General features: G+C 38.6%; 1 protein-coding gene across 25 annotated transcripts in view; it reads left to right on the plus strand.

The window, feature by feature from the left end:
* Positions 1-19,474, plus strand: part of PKHD1 (PKHD1 ciliary IPT domain containing fibrocystin/polyductin) — a 513,811-nt gene that overhangs the window by 432,728 nt on the left and 61,609 nt on the right. For 18 of the 25 annotated variants that reach the window (XM_087857019.1, XM_087857022.1, XM_087857025.1 and 15 more), the window contains one exon: positions 12,500-15,587. In XM_087857019.1, coding sequence (XP_087713145.1) covers positions 12,500-12,954 — 455 coding nt within the window. In that variant the 3' untranslated portion in view covers positions 12,955-15,587. Of the gene's footprint in view, positions 1-12,499; positions 15,588-19,474 lie in introns of those variants that run through there. The other 7 variants (XR_015722268.1, XR_015722269.1, XR_015722271.1 and 4 more) reach the window with 1 other exon arrangement.

Here is a 19,474-nt window from a genome sequence, read left to right on the forward strand (position 1 = left end):
GACAAATTGAGACAGTTGGCCATTCTACCTTCAGGGGACATTTGCAATGCCAAACACAGGGCTCGATCCCAGGACCCTAAGGTCATGACCTGAGCTGAAATCAAGGGGCAGATGCCCAACTGACTGAGCCACCCAGGCACCCCTGTCTGGAGACATTTTTGTTGTCACAGTTGTCACAGGGAGGGGAAGATACTGCTGGCGTCTGGCGAGAAGAGATCAGGGGTGCTGTAAACATCTTATGATGCATGGGACCACCCCACAATAAAGATTATTTGTCTCAAGACATCAGTAATGTCTAGGTTGAGAAATCCCGGCAGAAGCTGTTATTTGTCTTCGTAACATATAGATGGGAGATGCTGGAATGACTTAATAAATAGTTAGATTATGTCTCCCAATAAATATTGAATAAGTATTTATTTACCTCCTGATATTTATTTAGAACCTTATGACATCCTTTCTGTATAGTTGCAAAGAAGTGATATCTGGTCCCCTGTCCTTTATGAGTTTGCAGTATGGTTGAGACACAAGAGTTATATTTGGGAGAAAATGAAAGAACAATTCTAGGCAACAAACAATTAAGTGTAAAGCAATCAAAACAAACAATATGTATTCAATGCATTTATGGATGGGAGGGAATGCTCCAAGAGAGAAAGAATATCATTATCTTAAGTTACATGTTCAGTCCCTCTAGCTCCTAAATCATATCACACTGTTTCAAATCCCATTTGCTAAGGGCTTGGCTGTCCAGTTTTCACACTTTCAGGTTTATGGAAATGCCAGGGAGGGAGTCTAGCTTTGCTCTGTCAAAGCTCACTTTTGTGTCATTCCTTCTCAACTGTTCCCTGGCTCTCCAAATTTGGTTGACAGGGGGCAGATCTTCCAGGCGAGACACCTCAGAGTTATCTTTACCTCCTAGTGTTTCCCCTGCCGCCCCGTGCCCTTGTTCAGGGCACAAGTTCGACCAATTCCTTCTCTACAATGTCTTGGGTTTTCACTTTCACCCACTCCCTTTCACAGATATATCTTGCATTCAGTCTCAGCTAATAGATGTCCACCGCTCCACTCCTTCTTTCCCTCCAGGGCAATAGTCCCCATACACAACTAGTTTTCCCAACTTCAAAATGTCCTTCTCCAACAGATCCACATATCTGAAGTCTCTACTCCTTCCTATCCCAGATCAAATTCTTTTCCTCCTTTACGATTTTTTTTTATTTTAGCTAGAAGGAATAATCCCCTTCTCTCAACTTCTATAACACTTCCCTCTTGTTCCCTTAACACCTTTTATATATAATATAATTTTGGTGTTTGTGTGGTCCAGATCCTTTCGTGAAAGTTCTGTATCTTTTCTAATTCTAGTGGCACTGTTACCATAGGGCGTTAGGATATTAGACCACTTATAATTATTGTTGTTGAGTGAACGATGAAGACAGAGATGAAATGAGACCCCTTCCTACCCTTCCCCCTCTTTAGAGAACCCTGGATTCCAGCAGTTTTTTCAACTGCTATAGAAAAGTCCCCTTATCTCTTGTAAAAGAGATGTAGAGCGTTTATTTGGGTTCACAAAATTAACAACAGGGTAATGACTATACATCTTCGGGATCCTAACAATAAGCAAAAGGTAACTTCTTACTTCCAGGCAAAATGCTTTCTAGGGCCACTTTAGTTTCCTTGCTACTGCCTTAGTCTTTGTGGGACAGCTACTGCTGCAGAACTCAGTGCTGCCTTCTGAGCAAACACTGATCTTTGGACACTGACCACTTTTTTGTTGTTGTTTTTATGAAATCCATGTACACGATGTTGGAAATTGAAAATCGACATGTAAAAATGGCAAGATACTATGGATGTGTGACTGTAACCATCGACTTCAGGGATTTATGTCTCCCACTTTAGAGTCCTATTGACTATATATGGTGTATTTTGTGAATATAAAATAAAAAGGGCTGTCAGTTTACCTTTATAAGTACAGATCTATAAGAATGACAGGGAAATGGGAAGAGAGAGATGGCCTCAAGATATCCAGAAGCAGGGAAGACCAAAACAACTCAGAACTACAAATTGTCTCAAGTTCCCAGGAAAGTAAAACTATATTTGGAAATTAATAAATAGCATACCCATGTCATATAATTAAAAAGATATAAACCTCTCCTAATTTAAAAACGTGAATAAAATCTAGCACTTAATTCCTTAAGAAAACTTCTGAAAATAGGAGTATTTTTTAAAATACTAGGAATAAGAGCCTTCCTGTTAAATAAGATGGAGAATTCCAAGGCTCTTTACAATCAAGATCCAATACCATTTTTAAAAATGGAATATTACAAGAAGCACTACTCACACAAACACAAAACAAGTAATTCATTACCATAACTTTATAACATATATCTTAGGATGCTAGGAAACACGGATGTAAAAAAAATTAAGGCAATGTTAGAGAAAATACCTGATGGTTTGCAGATGATACATTGTTTAATAGTAACTTAAAAGATTTCAACCTTTAACTGCTATAATTTATAAGTAACTTGAGTAGCTTACTCAATATTATGTCAGTTTATGCAAAAATAATATTGTATAAGCCAATGGTATACAGTTATGAAACATACTGAAATGCATAATAGCGACTTAAAAAATATACTGTCTTGGAAAACAATCTTAAGAGATGTATTGGACTTATATAAAAAATAAACTGTATTCTATTGAATTGTTTAAAGGGGAGACTTGATTACATAAGGAATTGCAACATGTTTCTAATTAGATTGACTAATATTGTGAAGTCATCAGTAGTTCCTAAATTAATTTTGGTTTAATGCAGTTACAACCATTTTATACTGAATAAAACAGCATAAGATGATTCTAAAGTTCTTCAGAAAATACAGATCAATGATACAAAGCCAACTTTTTTTTTATAAGAAATTGATTTTATGACAGTAGGGATGGGTAGCTCAAAGGAATAATATTTAAGTTACTATTTTTAAGGCAGTATGATACTGACACAAGAATATGTGGAGATATTAGTGCAAATAACTACAATTAGATATAAGTATTAGATATATTAGTGTAACGTATGATAAAGGAAATAATAAAAATAGAACAAGTGTTAGTCTATCAATAAGGTTAGTAAATTTGACTATTTAGAACATTTCTCAATCTAGATTCACACTTCAAAAAATAAGCAAAGTGGGGGCGCCTGGGTGGCTCAGTCAGTAAAGCATCTGACTCTTGTTTTCAGCTTAAGTCATAATCTCAGGGTTGTGAGGTTGAGCCCCAGGTCAGGCTCCACACTCAGCAGGGACTCTGCCTGAGACTCTCTCTCTCCCACTCCCTCTGCCCCTCCCCACCCCCGCTCGCCCTTGTTCTCTCTCTCCCTCTCAAAAACCCCCCAAAATACATCAAAATAAACTCCATATGGATTAATGAGTTAAATCAGGTTTACTAAAACATATCCATTGCTGGAATATTATAAAAACAATAAAATGGAAATCACTCATGATGTAATATGGGATTAAATGCATTTTTCCTTCATCTTTTTAAAATTTCCATACCTTCTGATCTGCAATTCATTTCTTATTAAAAATATACTATCATTTTTCACTTAAAGGAACAAATAATCTAGATTAATTAATCTTAATTATTGCATATGCCTTCTTCAATATGTGGGCAGGACTGTTGCCCTTATTAACAAATGAGAAACCAAGGTGAAGTACATTCTTTCTGTTGGTTGATCAACTGTCCATCTGTCTGCTTCAGACGCTGTTTAGACTCTAGAGTCCAGGTGACTATATTTGGCCCTCTATGCTGAATCCAGGTCATCCAACACAGAATGCATGGCGACTGGGCTGGGAAAATAGGAGCAGTGAGGGTGGTGGAAGGAGGAGGAGAGACTCATTGCTAATATTCCCCTTGCAAAAGGAGCCAGTGAGCAGTACCCACACAAATTTAAAACAATCACAGGCACTCCATATACTTGTTGCCCAAGAAAGTTTTGGAAAGCAAAGGAGGTTAAGGATAGCTGGAAAAGTTACAGCTGTCTGTGGTGAACTGGATCCAAAACCACTAGCTGAAAGGATCCAAAACCACTGAGTCTTACTTTTCATAGAAGAGGGATATATGTTCCTGTGTTTTATCCCGTTCTTCCTAAAACTCGATCAAACCCACCAGTGGGGCTCTCAGTGTCATGGAGGGGCCATTTGAAATCTTATCTTTCCATTTTAATGGGGACTCACCAACAAGGTGGAGGTAGAAGAGAAGCATGCCAATTCATGTGTTTTGATATTCACTATTCTTCCTTCCCTAAAACCCAAACATTCAGCTGAATGCCTTAGGACATGTATCTGCTATAAATTCATTTTTTATCTAATTTGTCTGAGATCTAAGCTTCCTATGGAGGTCCGAGATCAAAGGATCTGATTCTTTCTGATGTCAGTGCTGACATATAATGTGTGCTGACTTAGTTCTGTCTATAACCTCACAGTGGGAGGCGGCCAGCCTCCCTTGGCACCTTTACACAGTGCACTTTCATTTTGACTAGGGAGTCTGTCAGGTATGTTGCTGATTGGAGCTTCCATGTAAATAATTCATGGGAGATTTTTAAATGTTTTGGGGCCTGAAAAGGAAAGATACACTTGTGTTAGTCTTTTATGAATAGATGCAGACTTGAAGAACAAGGGGGAACAGATCTCCAATGACGGTCTCTCAAAAACAAGATAACAGTATCTTCAATGGGTTGAAAATAGGTGACTTGTCGTGTTTGATTCCTCTTCTATGAAGTGGTATTGGTTTTACCAAGGGATAAAAATTCAAAGCCTTTTTTCCCCTTTTTTAAGTTTGCTTCTATCTGACAATGTATTTTTCTTGTTCTTTGGTTATTTGCTGATCTCAATAAACTATGTCTTTTCCTTCTGGTGGGGGCAGTAATTATGGAGATGACACCAATCTCAGTAGTTGGCATAGGACTGGGCATAATAGGGAGACAAGGCTGATGGCACAAAAAGTTCCTTCCTGGAAGGAACTCGACATCCCAAGGGAAAGACAAAACCATCATACAAGGAAAGGTGACCAATGATAGAAGCAGTTGCCCAAGTCGAATGAGAAACTTTAGTCAACAAGTATTGAGGCATAAATTAATGTAGTTTAAGCTGTCCAGGAACTGTTCTGGAAGGATCTAAAGATCCCATAGGGAAACTAGGATAACCTGAAAGTTCTCATAGCTCTAAGCAAGAAAATCATTCCATAGTTAGGTCATATCCCACAGCAGATACATGCCAGGGAAAACGACTATGGAAAAGGAGAGAGAAGATAGGAATAACATGGGTTTAGCAGAATATTAATTGATGTATCACAGAGACAATGTAAACAACATGATAACTTTATCTCACTTGACTGTTCCAAATCAAATGTATATCACATATATTTATATTATGTCATTACCCTCACTTTCCTCACCTCACTTCCCCTTCATTATTAGATTAAATTGAGGTAGAAAATTGGTACCCTTTGCCCCGATAAATTCTGATACAGACATGATCACTGTCTGCTAATGCACATCAAAACAACTCTTGGGAAACTGAGAGAGGAGATAATATACAGGTTAATAAAGTAGCATTTACGTTAAGGAATTTGGAAGTGAGAGATAAGAAAAGCAGGCATGGGAAATGTTGATGACAGTATTGCCATAGCCCCCCCCCGCCCCGCCCCGAGGAATTTAGGATAGTTCTCAACATTTGTTTTCACTGTAAGGCCCATGAAAGATGACATTTGCGTGCATGCCATATTCCCATGCATGTATCCAACCCAACATTCTTCTTAACTCCCCGCTGCTATCCTCAACTCTACACAGTATTATGTGGTGCTTAAAGTACAGACTCTGGAGCCAAGAATCTTGAATTCTGTCAAGTAAGATCTGCCACTACTTTGTATGTGGTCGTGGGAGGCTACCTAACCTCTCTGTACCCGATGGCCTCCCTTCTAAAAGGGAGATAATAGCACTTACTTCTGGGTGTTGTTGTAAGTATTAAATTACGTATATGTATAATTAGTGCCCAACATGTGATAATTGCTGTAATTGCTATTTAAGTGTTATTTTCAATAATTAGCCTGTTCCTCTTCAAAAGACACATACTGGAAAACAAATGAATAAGGGCGTCATTAAGAGAACAGTCTTGAGTTTCTTTTAATTTGTTAAAAACCCTATAATTTAATAAAACTGTTTTTTAAAAAGATTTTATTTATTCATTTGTGAAAGAGACAGAGACAGAGAGAGTACAAGCAGGAGGAGGGGCAGAGGGAGAGAGAGAAGCAAACTCTCCGCTGAGCTGGGAGCCCAACATGGGACTCAGTCCTAGGACCTGGGAATCATGACCTGAGCCGAAGGCAGATGCTTAACCATCTGAGCCACCCAGGCGCCTCAATAAAACTGTTTTTTAAATCGAATCATGATACCTTAATGTTTATAAAAAATAGATTGATACATCCCTCAATACACAATGTGTTGTGATAATAAACACATGAGTTAGGAAGTACTTTGTGAAGGAAGTAAGGCATTGGGGGAGATGACTAAAAGGCAGAGAATGTTGAAAGATAGGATGAAAAAATATTTCAGGGCTACGGTATTTTATGATAATTTTTACAGGTGGGAGATGAGGTAATTAGGGGGAAGAGCTCAGACTTTTGGGCTCAGAGGAGGACGCAGCCAGAGACTAAGCACTATGTGTCTATAAAGTACTTTAAAGGAATTGGACTTGAACGCCCAGCCATAGAGACTTTAAGATGTCAAAGTTGGAAGAGAATATACTTTTTGAAAACAGTGCTTGTAATGTGTATGGCAGTATGTACATTAAATTTCCATGAAATACTCATATGAATGGTTCTTTTGTTTCTTCTTCAAGTTATCATCATCATCACAATAATAACACAACCACAACACAACAGCTGAGCTTAATAGGGTCCTTCATAGTTTACAAGGTGCCAAAACGTGTAACTCATCTGCTTTTATGACAATTTTAAGAGATAGCAGACCAAATCATCCCATATCACTAATAAGAAAACTGCAATTCAAAGGGTCAGTTAGTTTTTCTAGTAAACCCCGGCATAGGTTCAGTAGTTTGTCCCATTCCAAAACTTGCACTCTTACCAACTGCCCTGAGGTCATGTGTGAGTGTGCGCGTGCACACACACACACACACACACACACATACACATACACACTCACACATACATACACGAATATGCACACACACACACACACACACACACACACACACAGCGAGCACTAGCCAGAATGTGAAATTAGTGACTTTGTTACTGTGAAATGCCTTTCCATATACGTCACCTGAAAAAGCTTCCCACTTCCTTGAACATTCCTCTTAACAGAAAAGGAAACTAATACCAGTATTCAATTAACAGTGAGATAATTTCTACGGAAGATAAAAGCAGAGCAGGAGCAAGCCCATGTTTTCAAGAAGGCTATAATTTCTTGGGGGGAATGTAAAATATAATCACGTCCTTATATTTATAGTATTCATTCAAGAAAAACTCATTAGCACTTACAGCCACCAGGAAGTTGGACAGCCACCAGTAATACAGCCTGAGAGGAACATTTGTATTTTCAATTGGTTGATCTTCATATGCACCGAAAATGTTTTGTGTTTTTTTCCGATGCAATAGAAATACCCTCTGTTTTACTTTCTCTAGATTATAAGCTCTCTTCTGTCTTCTAATCTCTCATCTATAAATGGGGATAGTTCTTAAGTCCTTGACCCATACCTAGATGTTCAATAAATATTAGCCTTCTTCTCTTCCCACCACTGTTATGTCTCATACTCAGAATCTGTCTGCTTGGCTTTTTAACATCTTTGACTCTGGCCTACTATTCTGTACTATGTTTTGCTCAGACTATTGCAGTAGCCTTTCAGCTGACCTCCTCCATTCCCCCACAGTTCACTGTCTTCATTATAGAAAGGTTGTTCTTCCCAAGATGAAAATAATATGTCACTGCCCTGATCCAAAACCACTGCCTCATCTTCTATGATATAAATTCCAGACTCCTTAGTAGAGTTATCAAGACCCCTTATTTATGGCCTCTATCAAGTATGACAGCTTTTTTTCTTTTACCACTCCTTACCCCACATCCACATCCGCATCTATATGCACAGCCTCAGTTATCAGTGTCTGGAGCTATTTTCAGAGTCCCCAACACACCCTGTTTGTTTTTGCTGCCTCGCTTTTGCATATGCCAATTTGTATATTAGAATGTCTTCCCACCATATTATGCCTCAAAACTTGAGTCATCTCTTTTGTGAAGTCTTCCTAACCTTTCAGGAAGGGTTAGGTAATTCCTCTTCTGTGTTCCCTAGTATTTTACTTATACACACTCTATACACACCCACTATAAGGCTTTCGCCTTAATCAGCTTAAAGGTCTGTTTCCTGGAGCTCCTGGAGAGCACAGGACATGTTCCCAGGACCTTTGTTATCATAGGACCTAGTATAGGCTCCATGCATTTTCTAATTTATGTCTGTCTTCACTACTAGAGCATAAATTCCATGATACTAGGACTGCTTCTTGTTCATTGCTGTATTTCTAGGCCTACCACATAGTAGGTTCTCAGAAAATAATGAATGAAAGAATGAATCAATGAACTAATAAACCAGTGAGAAAATAGATGAGCTCTCCAATGAAGAATCTCTGGAGGCTCAGAATGATTCATCCTACAACCTAGTTTGAACACCTAAAAAGGGGTTGCATGAATGAAATGGGTAAGGAAAGAAAAGAGTAGAATTTGAGAAAAATTTGACAAGTTCATTCTTTAGAGATATTGAATCTGAGGCACTTTTGAAACTTCAGAATGAAAATGTCTCAAACCTTCAGCAACCAAGATACTTGGCAAATAAATGCAATTCTAAGAGCTGACATCTAAGAAAACTGGTGAGAATGGAATGTATCTACAAAATATAAGCAAACTTGGGAGAAAAGATACTCCCAAGTTAGATACCTGGAGTCTCTCTCTTTTTTTTTTTTTATTAAAGATTTTATTTATTTATTTGACAGAGATAGAGACAGCCAGCGAGAGAGGGAACACAAGCAGGGGGAGTGGGAGAGGAAGAAGCAGGCTCATAGCGGGGGAGCCTGATGTGGGGCTCGATCCCAGAACGCCGGGATCACGCCCTGAGCCGAAGGCAGACACTTAACCGCTGTGCCACCCAGGCGCCCCTGGAGTCTCTCTTTTTAATTGTGCTTGCTTGTTCATTTTAATGTGAATTTGTATAATGTTTCTATCTGTGTGAGATAAAGATATCTACAGGGCTATTAATTTAGGGTACATTTGTTTTTAAAAATAAACTGTAGACAGAGTCAAAAAAGATGCATGTGGAATCCTATTAAATAATTATGTTAGATGGTAAAGACCAGGCTAGCTAATTCAAATCTCATATCTATACATGGAGGATTTGTGACTTAGGGCAAGTAACTTCATACTCTGTACCTTTGTTTCTCCATCTGTAAAATGAGGACAATAATGGGACAAGCCTTCTGGGGTGGCTATGAAGATTAAGTGAGTGAATACATGTCAAGCATGAAGAACAGTGCCTGGAAGGGATGAGTACTCTCTGAGCACTAGCAATTTGAATTACTGTGATTATTGTTTATCCAGTCTACCACATCATACCACATGGGTGGTGCTAACATGATTCACCTTATTTAACCTTCAGACAATCCTATGAGATGGGTACTATCAATATAACTGTTTTACAGATAAGGAAACTGAAGTACATGGAGAGTAAGCAGAATCTGCACATGTGTTCAGCAAGTAAAGGACCAAGCAGGAACTCGAACTACATTTGATTCCAAGCCTGTAACCTTAGCTGCTTTGCTATGTTGCTTCTAGGGACCCTGTCTCATATATTTAATACCATAAACATCTGTTTTAGTAGGTTTTACTTCACTGCATCAGTAGAACTCTATATAGCTCTAGTTCATCTTTATTTATTACCCAATAATAGGATAGGTTGGTTGGCTCATTCACATAGGGCATGGTCACATTTTAAAGGCTAGAAGTGTTATGGCTTATATAACGCATCCTGCAAAGAACTGGGATGGATTAGGGCAAAAGTGCCCGGATCATCTGTTTACTGTAGCAGTACCAATGTTGTGCTCTTCTGAGCTGAATATTCATTCTGTTGAATAGGAAAATAAAATATGAATGAAATGTCAGGGGAAGGAAACTGTAATTAAAACAAGACTACTAAAATGAAATACATTTGAGTAAATTGTGAAATAGTACCTGAGAGTAATATGAAATTCTACAACTGAGGTCCAGAGAGGCGAAGAAGCAGGAGGAAAGTCACAGAGCCAGCTAGCAGGGAAGGGCAACTTGAGCCCTGGTTTTGTGACTCCAGTCAGTGCTCCTTCTTTCTTTCCACTATTACACAACCATAAATGTACACACTCATACGAATACATGCCTACTGATGTGTTTATGTTATCTCTACATTTGTTTATATTCACATTTTGTAAAATCAAAGATAATCAAATTGTGAATTTGTCATAAAAACCACAGTGTTAAGTAAGACTGGCTTTTAGAGCTCAAATTTTCTTTTAAGATTTTATTTATTTATTTATTTACTTACTTAGAGAGTTGGGGGGTGGGGAGAAGCATACTCCACACTGAGCAGAGAGCCCAACATGGGGCTCAATCCCAGGACCCTGAGATCATGACCTGAGCCAAAGGACTGAGACACCCAGGCACCCTTAGAGCTCAGATTTCTTAATATAAATGTGAGTTGGCCTGCTTGGTAAGCCTGGCTGCGGTCTGGTTTTTGTATTTAAGCCATTGTGCTTACAAGGAGAAATCCTTGTTGACTTATCTGCATCATAAAAAGTTTTTTTTTTAGGGGAAGTGATATGATTAAATTTTTATTTTTTATTTGTATTTATTTCTTTGTTTAATTTTTTAATAATATTTTTATTATATAGTCATCATACAGTACATCCCTAGTTTTTGATGTAAAGTTCCATGATTCATTACTTGAGTGTAACACCCAGTGCACCATGCAATACATGTCCTCCTTACTACCCATCACCAGCCTATCCCATTCCCCCACCCTCCTCCCCTCTGAAGCCCTCAGTTTGTTTCCCAGAGTCCATCGTCTCTCATGGTTCATTCCCCCTTCTCTTTACCCCCCCTTTCTTCTTCCCTTTCTTCTCCTACCGATCTTCCTAGTTCTTATGTTCCATAAGTTAGTGAAACCATATGATAATTGTCTTTCTCTGCTTGACTTATTTCGCTTAGCATTATCTCCTCCAGTCCCGTCCATGTTGCAGCAAATGTTGAGAAATCATTCTTTTTTGATGGCTGAGTAATATTCCATTGTATATATGGACCACATCTTTTTTTTTTAATCCCAGCAGAAATTTTTATTTATTTATTTATTTATTTATTTATTTATTTATTTATTTATTTAATGTTTATTATATTATGTTAGTCACCATACAGTACATCCCTGGTTTCTGATGTAAAGTTCGATGATTCATTAGTTGCATATAACACCCAGTGCACCATGCAATACGTGCTCTCCTTACTACCCATCACCAGCCTATCCCATTCCCTCACCTCCCTCCCCTCTGAAGCCCTCAGTTTGCTTCTCAGAGTCCATAGTCTCTCACGCTTCATTCCCCCTTCTGATTACCCCCCTTTCTTTATCCCTTTCTTCTCCTACCGATCTTCCTAGTTCTTATGATCCATAGAGGAGAGAAATCATATGATAATTGTCTTTCTCTGCTTGACTTATTTCACTTAGCATTATCTCCTCCAGTGCTGTCCATGTTGCTGCAAATGTCGAGAACTCGTTCTTTCTGATAGCTGAGTAATATTCCATTGTATATATGGACCACAACTTCTTAATCCAGTCATCTGTTGAAGGGCATCTCGGCTCCTTCCATGATTTAGCTATTGTGGACAAGGCTGCTATGAACATTTGGGGTGCATATGGCCCTTCTCTTCACTACGTCTGTATCTTTGGGGTAAATACCCAGTAGTGCAATTGCTGGATCATAGGGTAGCTCAATTTTTTAATTTTTTAAGAGACTTCCACACTGTTTTCCAAAGTGGCTGTACCAACTCGCATTCCCACCAACAATGTAGAAGGGATCCCCTTTCTCCACATCCTCTTATTTATTAAGTGGAGCCTAATGCAGGGCTTGAACTCCCCACCCTGAGATCAAGGCCTGAGCTGACGTCAAGAGTTGGACACTCAACTGCCTGAGCCACTCACACGTGCCTTTCAATTCTTTATTAGATAATTAATATTAATTATAAATCGGGCATGGAATACAGTGGCTCTTTTGGGAAAAATATGTTTCTGGAGGTATTTGTAAATCAATAAGCTGATACAACTCAATCTTTAATTGACAGTATCATTTCAGGAATCTTAATATATATAAAGTGAGGGTTCTTACCTTAACTGATTTGAGAACTAAATCCATTTCTTCCCCAACTTCTTTTCTCCCACAGATATGAAGATGAAGGTCTTTGTGGACAAGCTGAGCCAGCTCCCACACCAGTCCCTGAATGGAGTGTCCCGAAGGAAGGTGGGCCGGCGTGCTGCCCGAGAGGAGGGTGGCCGCTGGGAAGAGGCTGCTGTGCCTGCTCCCAGTATTACCAGCGTCACATCCCAGGGGCACACCTGTGCTCCAGGCCCTCCTGCTCAGCAGGTGTACCTGCAAGAGACTGCGGGCTGGAAGGAGGCCCAAGAGCAGTTGGTCAGGTACCAGCTGGCGGGCCAAGATCAGAGGTTGCTGCTCTGCCCAGACCTTAGACGAGAGCAGCAGCAGATGCAGGTGCAGAGCCTGTTGGGCCAGAAAGGAGGCTGCTTGGGGCTTTCTCAAGAGAAGAAAGCCTCTTGTGGTGCTCCCCAGACATTCTGTCCTCTTCCCGTACACCCGGAACCTATTCAGGAACAGCTGTGATGGACGCATGAAAATTGATGTGCTCATGGGCTTTGCTGAGACTTTAATTAAGGACAAAGATATAAAAACAGTAAGTTTGGGGAAGGCAGTTGTCCACAGACCAATGCTGACATTTTTTTAAATAGTTCTTCCTGTTAGTAGCTGGGTCAAATTTACAACTAGAAGAAAACTATTTGGGGAGACCAGGGATAACCAAGTGCCCAAGCAGATTATTAGTGAACTCATTTTTCAGAGCACTGATTTTTTGGAGAAGATAATGTGTACAGCTACCCAATGAAGGAGGGAAGAGATTATATCATGTGCAACCTCTCTAGGCTGTGTGTGAGGCGTTCTGATAAAGACCAGAGTGGAGGGTCAACGGGTATCAAGTTGGGTAGGGATGCTAAAGGCAATTTCACCTAATTCAAACATCTGCAGAATGCTCATCAGTGTTCAAACTAGACACTTTAAGCAGCCTGATTGTGTCCTTGGCTCTGGATCCAAAAGGATCCAAGGGAGTAAAGCAAAGATGGCAGAAGTGAGGAGAATTTCAAGAAACAACTTGTTCTCAGCTTTTCCAAATATATATATCAGGATTTTCCAATCTCTGAAAGATTCAGAGGCTGTCCTATGTTTGAATTAGAACATAGAAAGGAAACAAATGCTTCTCTTGCAGAATTTTAAGTAATGATGCCCTGGAACTAGTCCCATAGTGGGTACTGGCAGGGAGTCATCATCTGCAAGGCATCAATGGGAGAGTATGTCTTACCCTACCATGAGTTTTCAGGAACATTCTCAGCCTTTTGTTCACTCTTTAGATGTACTATAGACATCTTAAACCTCAAAGCTGCCTTGAAAGGAGGAAGGCAGCTTTCTCCGTGACGTGGTATTGGATTCTGAGGGAGATAACAATTAGGTATCAAGATTGATGTTCTCCAAGAAATTTCAATCCAGGCTATCTGTATTTAAGAAAGGCATTGATGGGCAATCTAACCTATAGAAATTTACTCTGGAGGCACAAACTAGCTTCCTGCAGTCCTTTTTGTATTTTGTTTGGGCACTAACAGTGTTTAAAAACATAACAAAGAAAAAAATAACTTGATTTGCTTGGGCAAATTATACCTTCTCTAGTTTATTTAGTCCCCCCTTATAACCTGTCCTCTATCACTTTTTTGTAGTTTCCTGGTCTATGAAGTTATTTGTATTTACAATCTTTAGTATACACATTGAGTCATCAGAGATCTGTAATCTTTTTGTACAAAAGCATTTCAGAAAGAAGTTAAGGCTTTTGAGAATTATGAAATGATAGCCGTCTTAGCACTACTGCGTGGGTTTGTCTGCACGTTCTCCCTTTCACTCCGTGACTTCTTGTACCACCACAAATTCCAGCCCCGATTTCTTTCCTGAGCTCTACACCATACAGTTAGCTGCCTACTGAGAACTTCCAGTAGGTTATCCCACAGCCACTTAGAAGTTAACACAGCCTTAAAACCTGCTTGCCCTAACACAATACATGACATCACTGCCCTCTGATTGAAGATCTGGAGGTCAACCCGGACTCCATGTTCTATCTTACTCTTCCCAGTCATTTACTCCTACTCCTTCTTTACCCTTCTTCCAACCTTTAGTAGCTTCTTACCAGTTTTCCATGTGCCATGAGATGGATCTTTCTGGAAAGCAAGTTTGATCCTATCCCTCTGTGTAGGAACAACCATAATTAATTGATTAATGTTCCCTTCATAATGGTTAGGGTCCCGGAGGCCAAAATGGACTTTTTGGGCCTTAACAGCAGCCAGAGATATCCAGAGTAACTTGCAGGGCTCTAGCATGTGGCATGGAATTTCAGAGTCTAGTCAGAATTCTCTAACCCATAATTAAGCCAGTCCTCTTTCTCTTCAGAATATGGGAGAACTGGGTAAATACTGGAAGCCAAGACAGTAGCTCTTAGTTCATTTATATCTGGAGATGAGCTGGTTAGATAAAGTGTCACTACCGGCCAACCTTAAATTTCTTCAAGCCATTAACACAGGTGGCCCAGAAAATATTTCCCAGCAGTGACAGGCCTTACTCTTTGTTGAAATAAATAATTGAAAAGTGTCATGTTCTTTTGTTATTTCAAAAAAACTCTTCATGCTTCCCATTTCTGATTTTCTATTATATGGTGGATTCTTTTCCCCCAAGATACTGAACAAACTAAAATTCTTCAGAGCTCAAAAATATTTGTAAATATTTCTGGATGTTAAAATCAAGAAGGAGGGATGAAGAGAGCTAGGGTAGTTTCCACCACATCTCAAGTTTTAGGGGTTATGTTCAGAGAAGATACCAGACTTTGACAGAACTTCGGATCTCCCTCAGAGTGATAGACTGACCCAGTCTGACCAGGGTTGTGTCCCGTAGCAGATTTGGCCATCTTGTTGCCTGTTGAGACTACTGAGAACCAAGAGACCCAGACCTTTCAAGGATTACTTAGTGAATGGCTCTCTTCCATCTAGCAGTCTAAAATCCAAATGTATGAAATTACTATACATTGAAATGTATGCAAACTCTATGCAAAAATGAGTATGGGGAAATTGAATGTAAATCACATGTAAATATTATTCAACCAAGCTTCTATAAAATCATACATGTCAATAACAGTAAAGGATTTTAATTAATTCTGTCATTTAAAATTCATGCATTTATTCCATATTTTGTTTCTGGAATTTATAATGTATTCAATGTCAATTTTGAAAGAGCTGTAAGTGGAAAGAATTACTCTAGTGAGTGTGGAACAGTTGATTTCAACCTATACAATAGCGCGGTGACTAATTGCAGATATATTTCAGAGGCAGATCACATTTCCTGAATGTAATCTTTTAAAAGGGATAAACCATTTTTATAAAGTTAAATGATACTTAAGTGGTAGAATATGGAGACTTGTGTGTTTACAAATATTCTCTAACATTTGTTATTTTTATACATGAAAAAAGACCAGGGTTCTCTGTGCTTGGAACAGCTCAAGACAAGAGTATTTTCTACCCATCAATCTGGCATCTTTTGAGACAGAAGATTCATTTAATGCATTTGGAGGACTTTCTAGAATTTACTGGGGTTTGAAGAATGGTTTCTTTTTTCTTATTTCAGTCTCAAAATGATGATTCATTTATTATTATCACCACATATTTTATTTCAAAATTAGTAGCTTTAACAAGAGGAAAGAGAGTCGATTTCCTTTTGAAAAATGAGGGAAATGCCGCTTCTTTCTATACTTTATAGATGAAGAAACAGTTAATTGCCAAATTCTTGCAATGGTCCAAGGCAAAATTGGAAATTTGTCTGGGTTGTCTCTGATTCTTTCTAAAATGTCCTTAATGTAATCCAGTAGAATGACTGATGTAGAAAATTATTCAAGATATACTATTAGGCTGGGGGGAAAAAAAAAGCGAATTGCAAAGCAATGCGTATATTATGCTCTTACCTCTAGTTTACTTATGTATAGAAAAAATATGGAGAGGTGGCCAATAATTTTTTAAAATAATAGTTATCTTTAGGGAATGGAGCAGGTTTGCACTTCAAATTTTGTATCTTTTTTTGTATTTCAGTGTTATTTTATAAGACATTTTACTATTAATATAAATTTTAAAAAATATTTTCTGCGACTTATGGTTGACCAGAGGTTAGCAATCTCTTTAGTTCTCATCCAAGAGTAGGACTTGCTTATAGAAAATGCATTTAGTTCTTGATGGAAGAGTTATATATACGGGAGAAGGAAAAGACAGTAGAGAGTGGACAACGAATGGATCAGAAAGAGAGGCCAAAGAGGAATGAAAGGGAAAGAAAGGAAAGTCTTCAACTGAAGAAAGAAATGCTCCTTGGTGGACAATGGTTAGAGTGCCAACAAATCTGCATTCACACTACAGTATCCCTGGAATGTCATACAGGGCATGCCACCTAAGGTCCCATCTGTGTGAGGGGCCTAGAAGGAAAACCTGTACATGGCTATGGACTCAGCATTTCTCAATAAGATTCAAATATAAAAGAGCCACCTTCCCATCACTCCTATGGAAGAAATGCTATGGAAGCCGATGCTCACCCTAAGTCATGAGTAGACCCAACACAATGCCCATAGCACTGAGAAGTGCCCACTGGATAGTATGCCTCTCTCTCTCAGATCAGTGCCAAGTGTGTACTCCATCCAGCCCAGTTCCACAAGGACTTATTCTAAATCCACACCACGTGGTATTAAGACCTGAACACAAAGGGCCGACTCTTGGTAGCAGCTATCACAGCACATTTATTAGGCAGATTCCAGAGACTCAGAGTTTTGTGATAGAACCTTAAGTAAAAAGACTATGGGATTTAATTTGCAAATCATGGATGTGGCCTGAGAAATAAGATGGTCCAAAATTTTCTTAAATTTGGGGATGAATAAATAATCCTGTCTGCTTATCTACAATTTAGACAACTCTAGAAGTGCTATAAACTTGGACTATAAGTTTAGTAATACCACATTTTCTCTTTAGTATTCTCTTCCACATATCATCATTCTGTTTCCAAGGATGTCACTGCCTCCATTATCAGCTCTCTTTCAACATCATCAATCTCTCCCCCTCTACTGGATTATTCTCATGACTATCCAACATGGTTAAGTAGCTCCCACTTAAAAAAAAAGAAAGAAAGAGAAAAGAAAAGAAAAAAAAGAAAGAAAGAAAGAAAGAAAGAAAGAAAGAAAGAAAGAAAGAAAGAAAAGGAAAGGAAAACATTCTTTGATTCCATAGGCCCCTTCAGTTCTCTTTCTGATTTTTCTACTCCTATTCCAGCAACATTGTTTAAAAGACTTTTGTTCACACATTCTGTTACTTCCTTAGTTTTTGTTCACTCTACCAGGGACTCCAGGATGCTTTCTGACCCATCTACACAACAGGGACTGCTCCTGGGGCAAACCTAGTGACTTCCTTATTGCCAATTCTAAAGAATAATTCTTTAACTTCATCTTACATGACATCTCAGGAGCATCTAACTCAACCTTTCTCTTCCTCTCTCTTGAACCACTTTCCTCTCTTGGCTTTTGTAATGGTTCTTCTCCTTGGTTCCCTCTTATGTCACTGAAGACACCTTTTCAGTAAGCAGTAGTGTGAAGGCTCAGGGCTGGGTTTTCGATCCCAAATCTTGTATCTCCTAAGAAGAAAACCCAGTTGAGTCTTCCCAGTCTTTTGACTTACAAGACTGAGAACTGATACATGGGTTAGTGAGATGTATCCTTCTGAGCCCATTTGTCTTAGAAAATGGTTTTCTGACACATAAGACAAACTGACTGTGTATAAAGTAAATGAATCACAACTTTTACTCTGCAAAACTGGGGAAACATCATTCCAATATTTTCTGACTTTAGTGTTTTAGAAGAGATGTCAGAAATCAGTCTGAGTTTTTTTCCTATTTAGGAATAGTTGAAAAACCATAAGATCTTTTTTCTACATTATTTTAAACACTTTGAAAATTCTCTCCATAGATAAGTCTTTTTGGATACTAGAAATAATCACTGAAAAAGAGAAGATAACAATTTTTTTGAAATAAGGGAAGAAAACCTTTAAAGGGAAGGAAAATTTAAGTGGGACTTCAGAAAATAGATAGGATTTAAATAAATTTTTAAAAAGATGACATTTCAGGTAGGGGGAAATATATAAATTGGACTGGAAGAGTTACTTATCCCCAGATCATGGATTGTTCAAAGAATGAGTTAATGCTGTTGAACACAGGAAATAAAAGCCTGAATAAATAATTAATAACCATTTTAAACATGTGAAATTATATTAAAAAGATGGTAGAAATGATTTCAACTTAGACTGGGCTAGATGGAAGGATGCTCACTATATAGGAAGAGATTAAGCATTAAGGGAAAAAAATTATTGCCTAGAAAAAATAACGGTAAATATTACAATTATTTCAGCATCCTACTCTGTTGAGATTTTTAAGGCATGGTTAAATGCCACTTTCCTAGTCTAATATATAAATATAATGGGATATCATGGAGTAAATGACCTCTAGATATTCTTTTTCTTCGTGTATCAAATAAAGTTTAGATCAAAGAAATATGGCACCCCAGCCAATACTGCCTTTAGACTCAGTAAAGAAGAGTTTCCCCCAGGCCCTGGGCTCTAGAGAGCTCCATTTTGACCTTCCCTCATCCCCAGATACCTTCCTCCACATAGTTAGAGAGTCCATGAGGCCAAGGTGATGTGCTTACCACACACCATGCCCACCCTTTCTAGACCATTCATTGACTGCTCAAGACTGAATTTTTTGTCCAAACAGCCCTGAGCCCTCCACCAGTGCTTCCAAGGCTGTTTAGATTCCTCATTTGCTTGTCATATCAAATCTAGTGAAAGAACCACTTTGACTTAATGCTGAGAAATATGCCAAACTAGCATTGATGTTACCTTTCTGACCATTACCGAGAAATTGTAACTTCTATGTCTTATTTTTCCTTAAGAAGGACACAGATTAAGACATTATAAATATTTTTCGGCTTGATGCCTTACTTGCTATCCTTTTGGATCTTCAG

The sequence above is a fragment of the Ursus americanus genome, chromosome 29 (genome assembly GCF_024610735.1).
Source record: "Ursus americanus isolate L20-20 chromosome 29, mUrsAme1.1.p, whole genome shotgun sequence".
Classification (NCBI taxonomy): Eukaryota; Metazoa; Chordata; class Mammalia; order Carnivora; family Ursidae; genus Ursus; species Ursus americanus.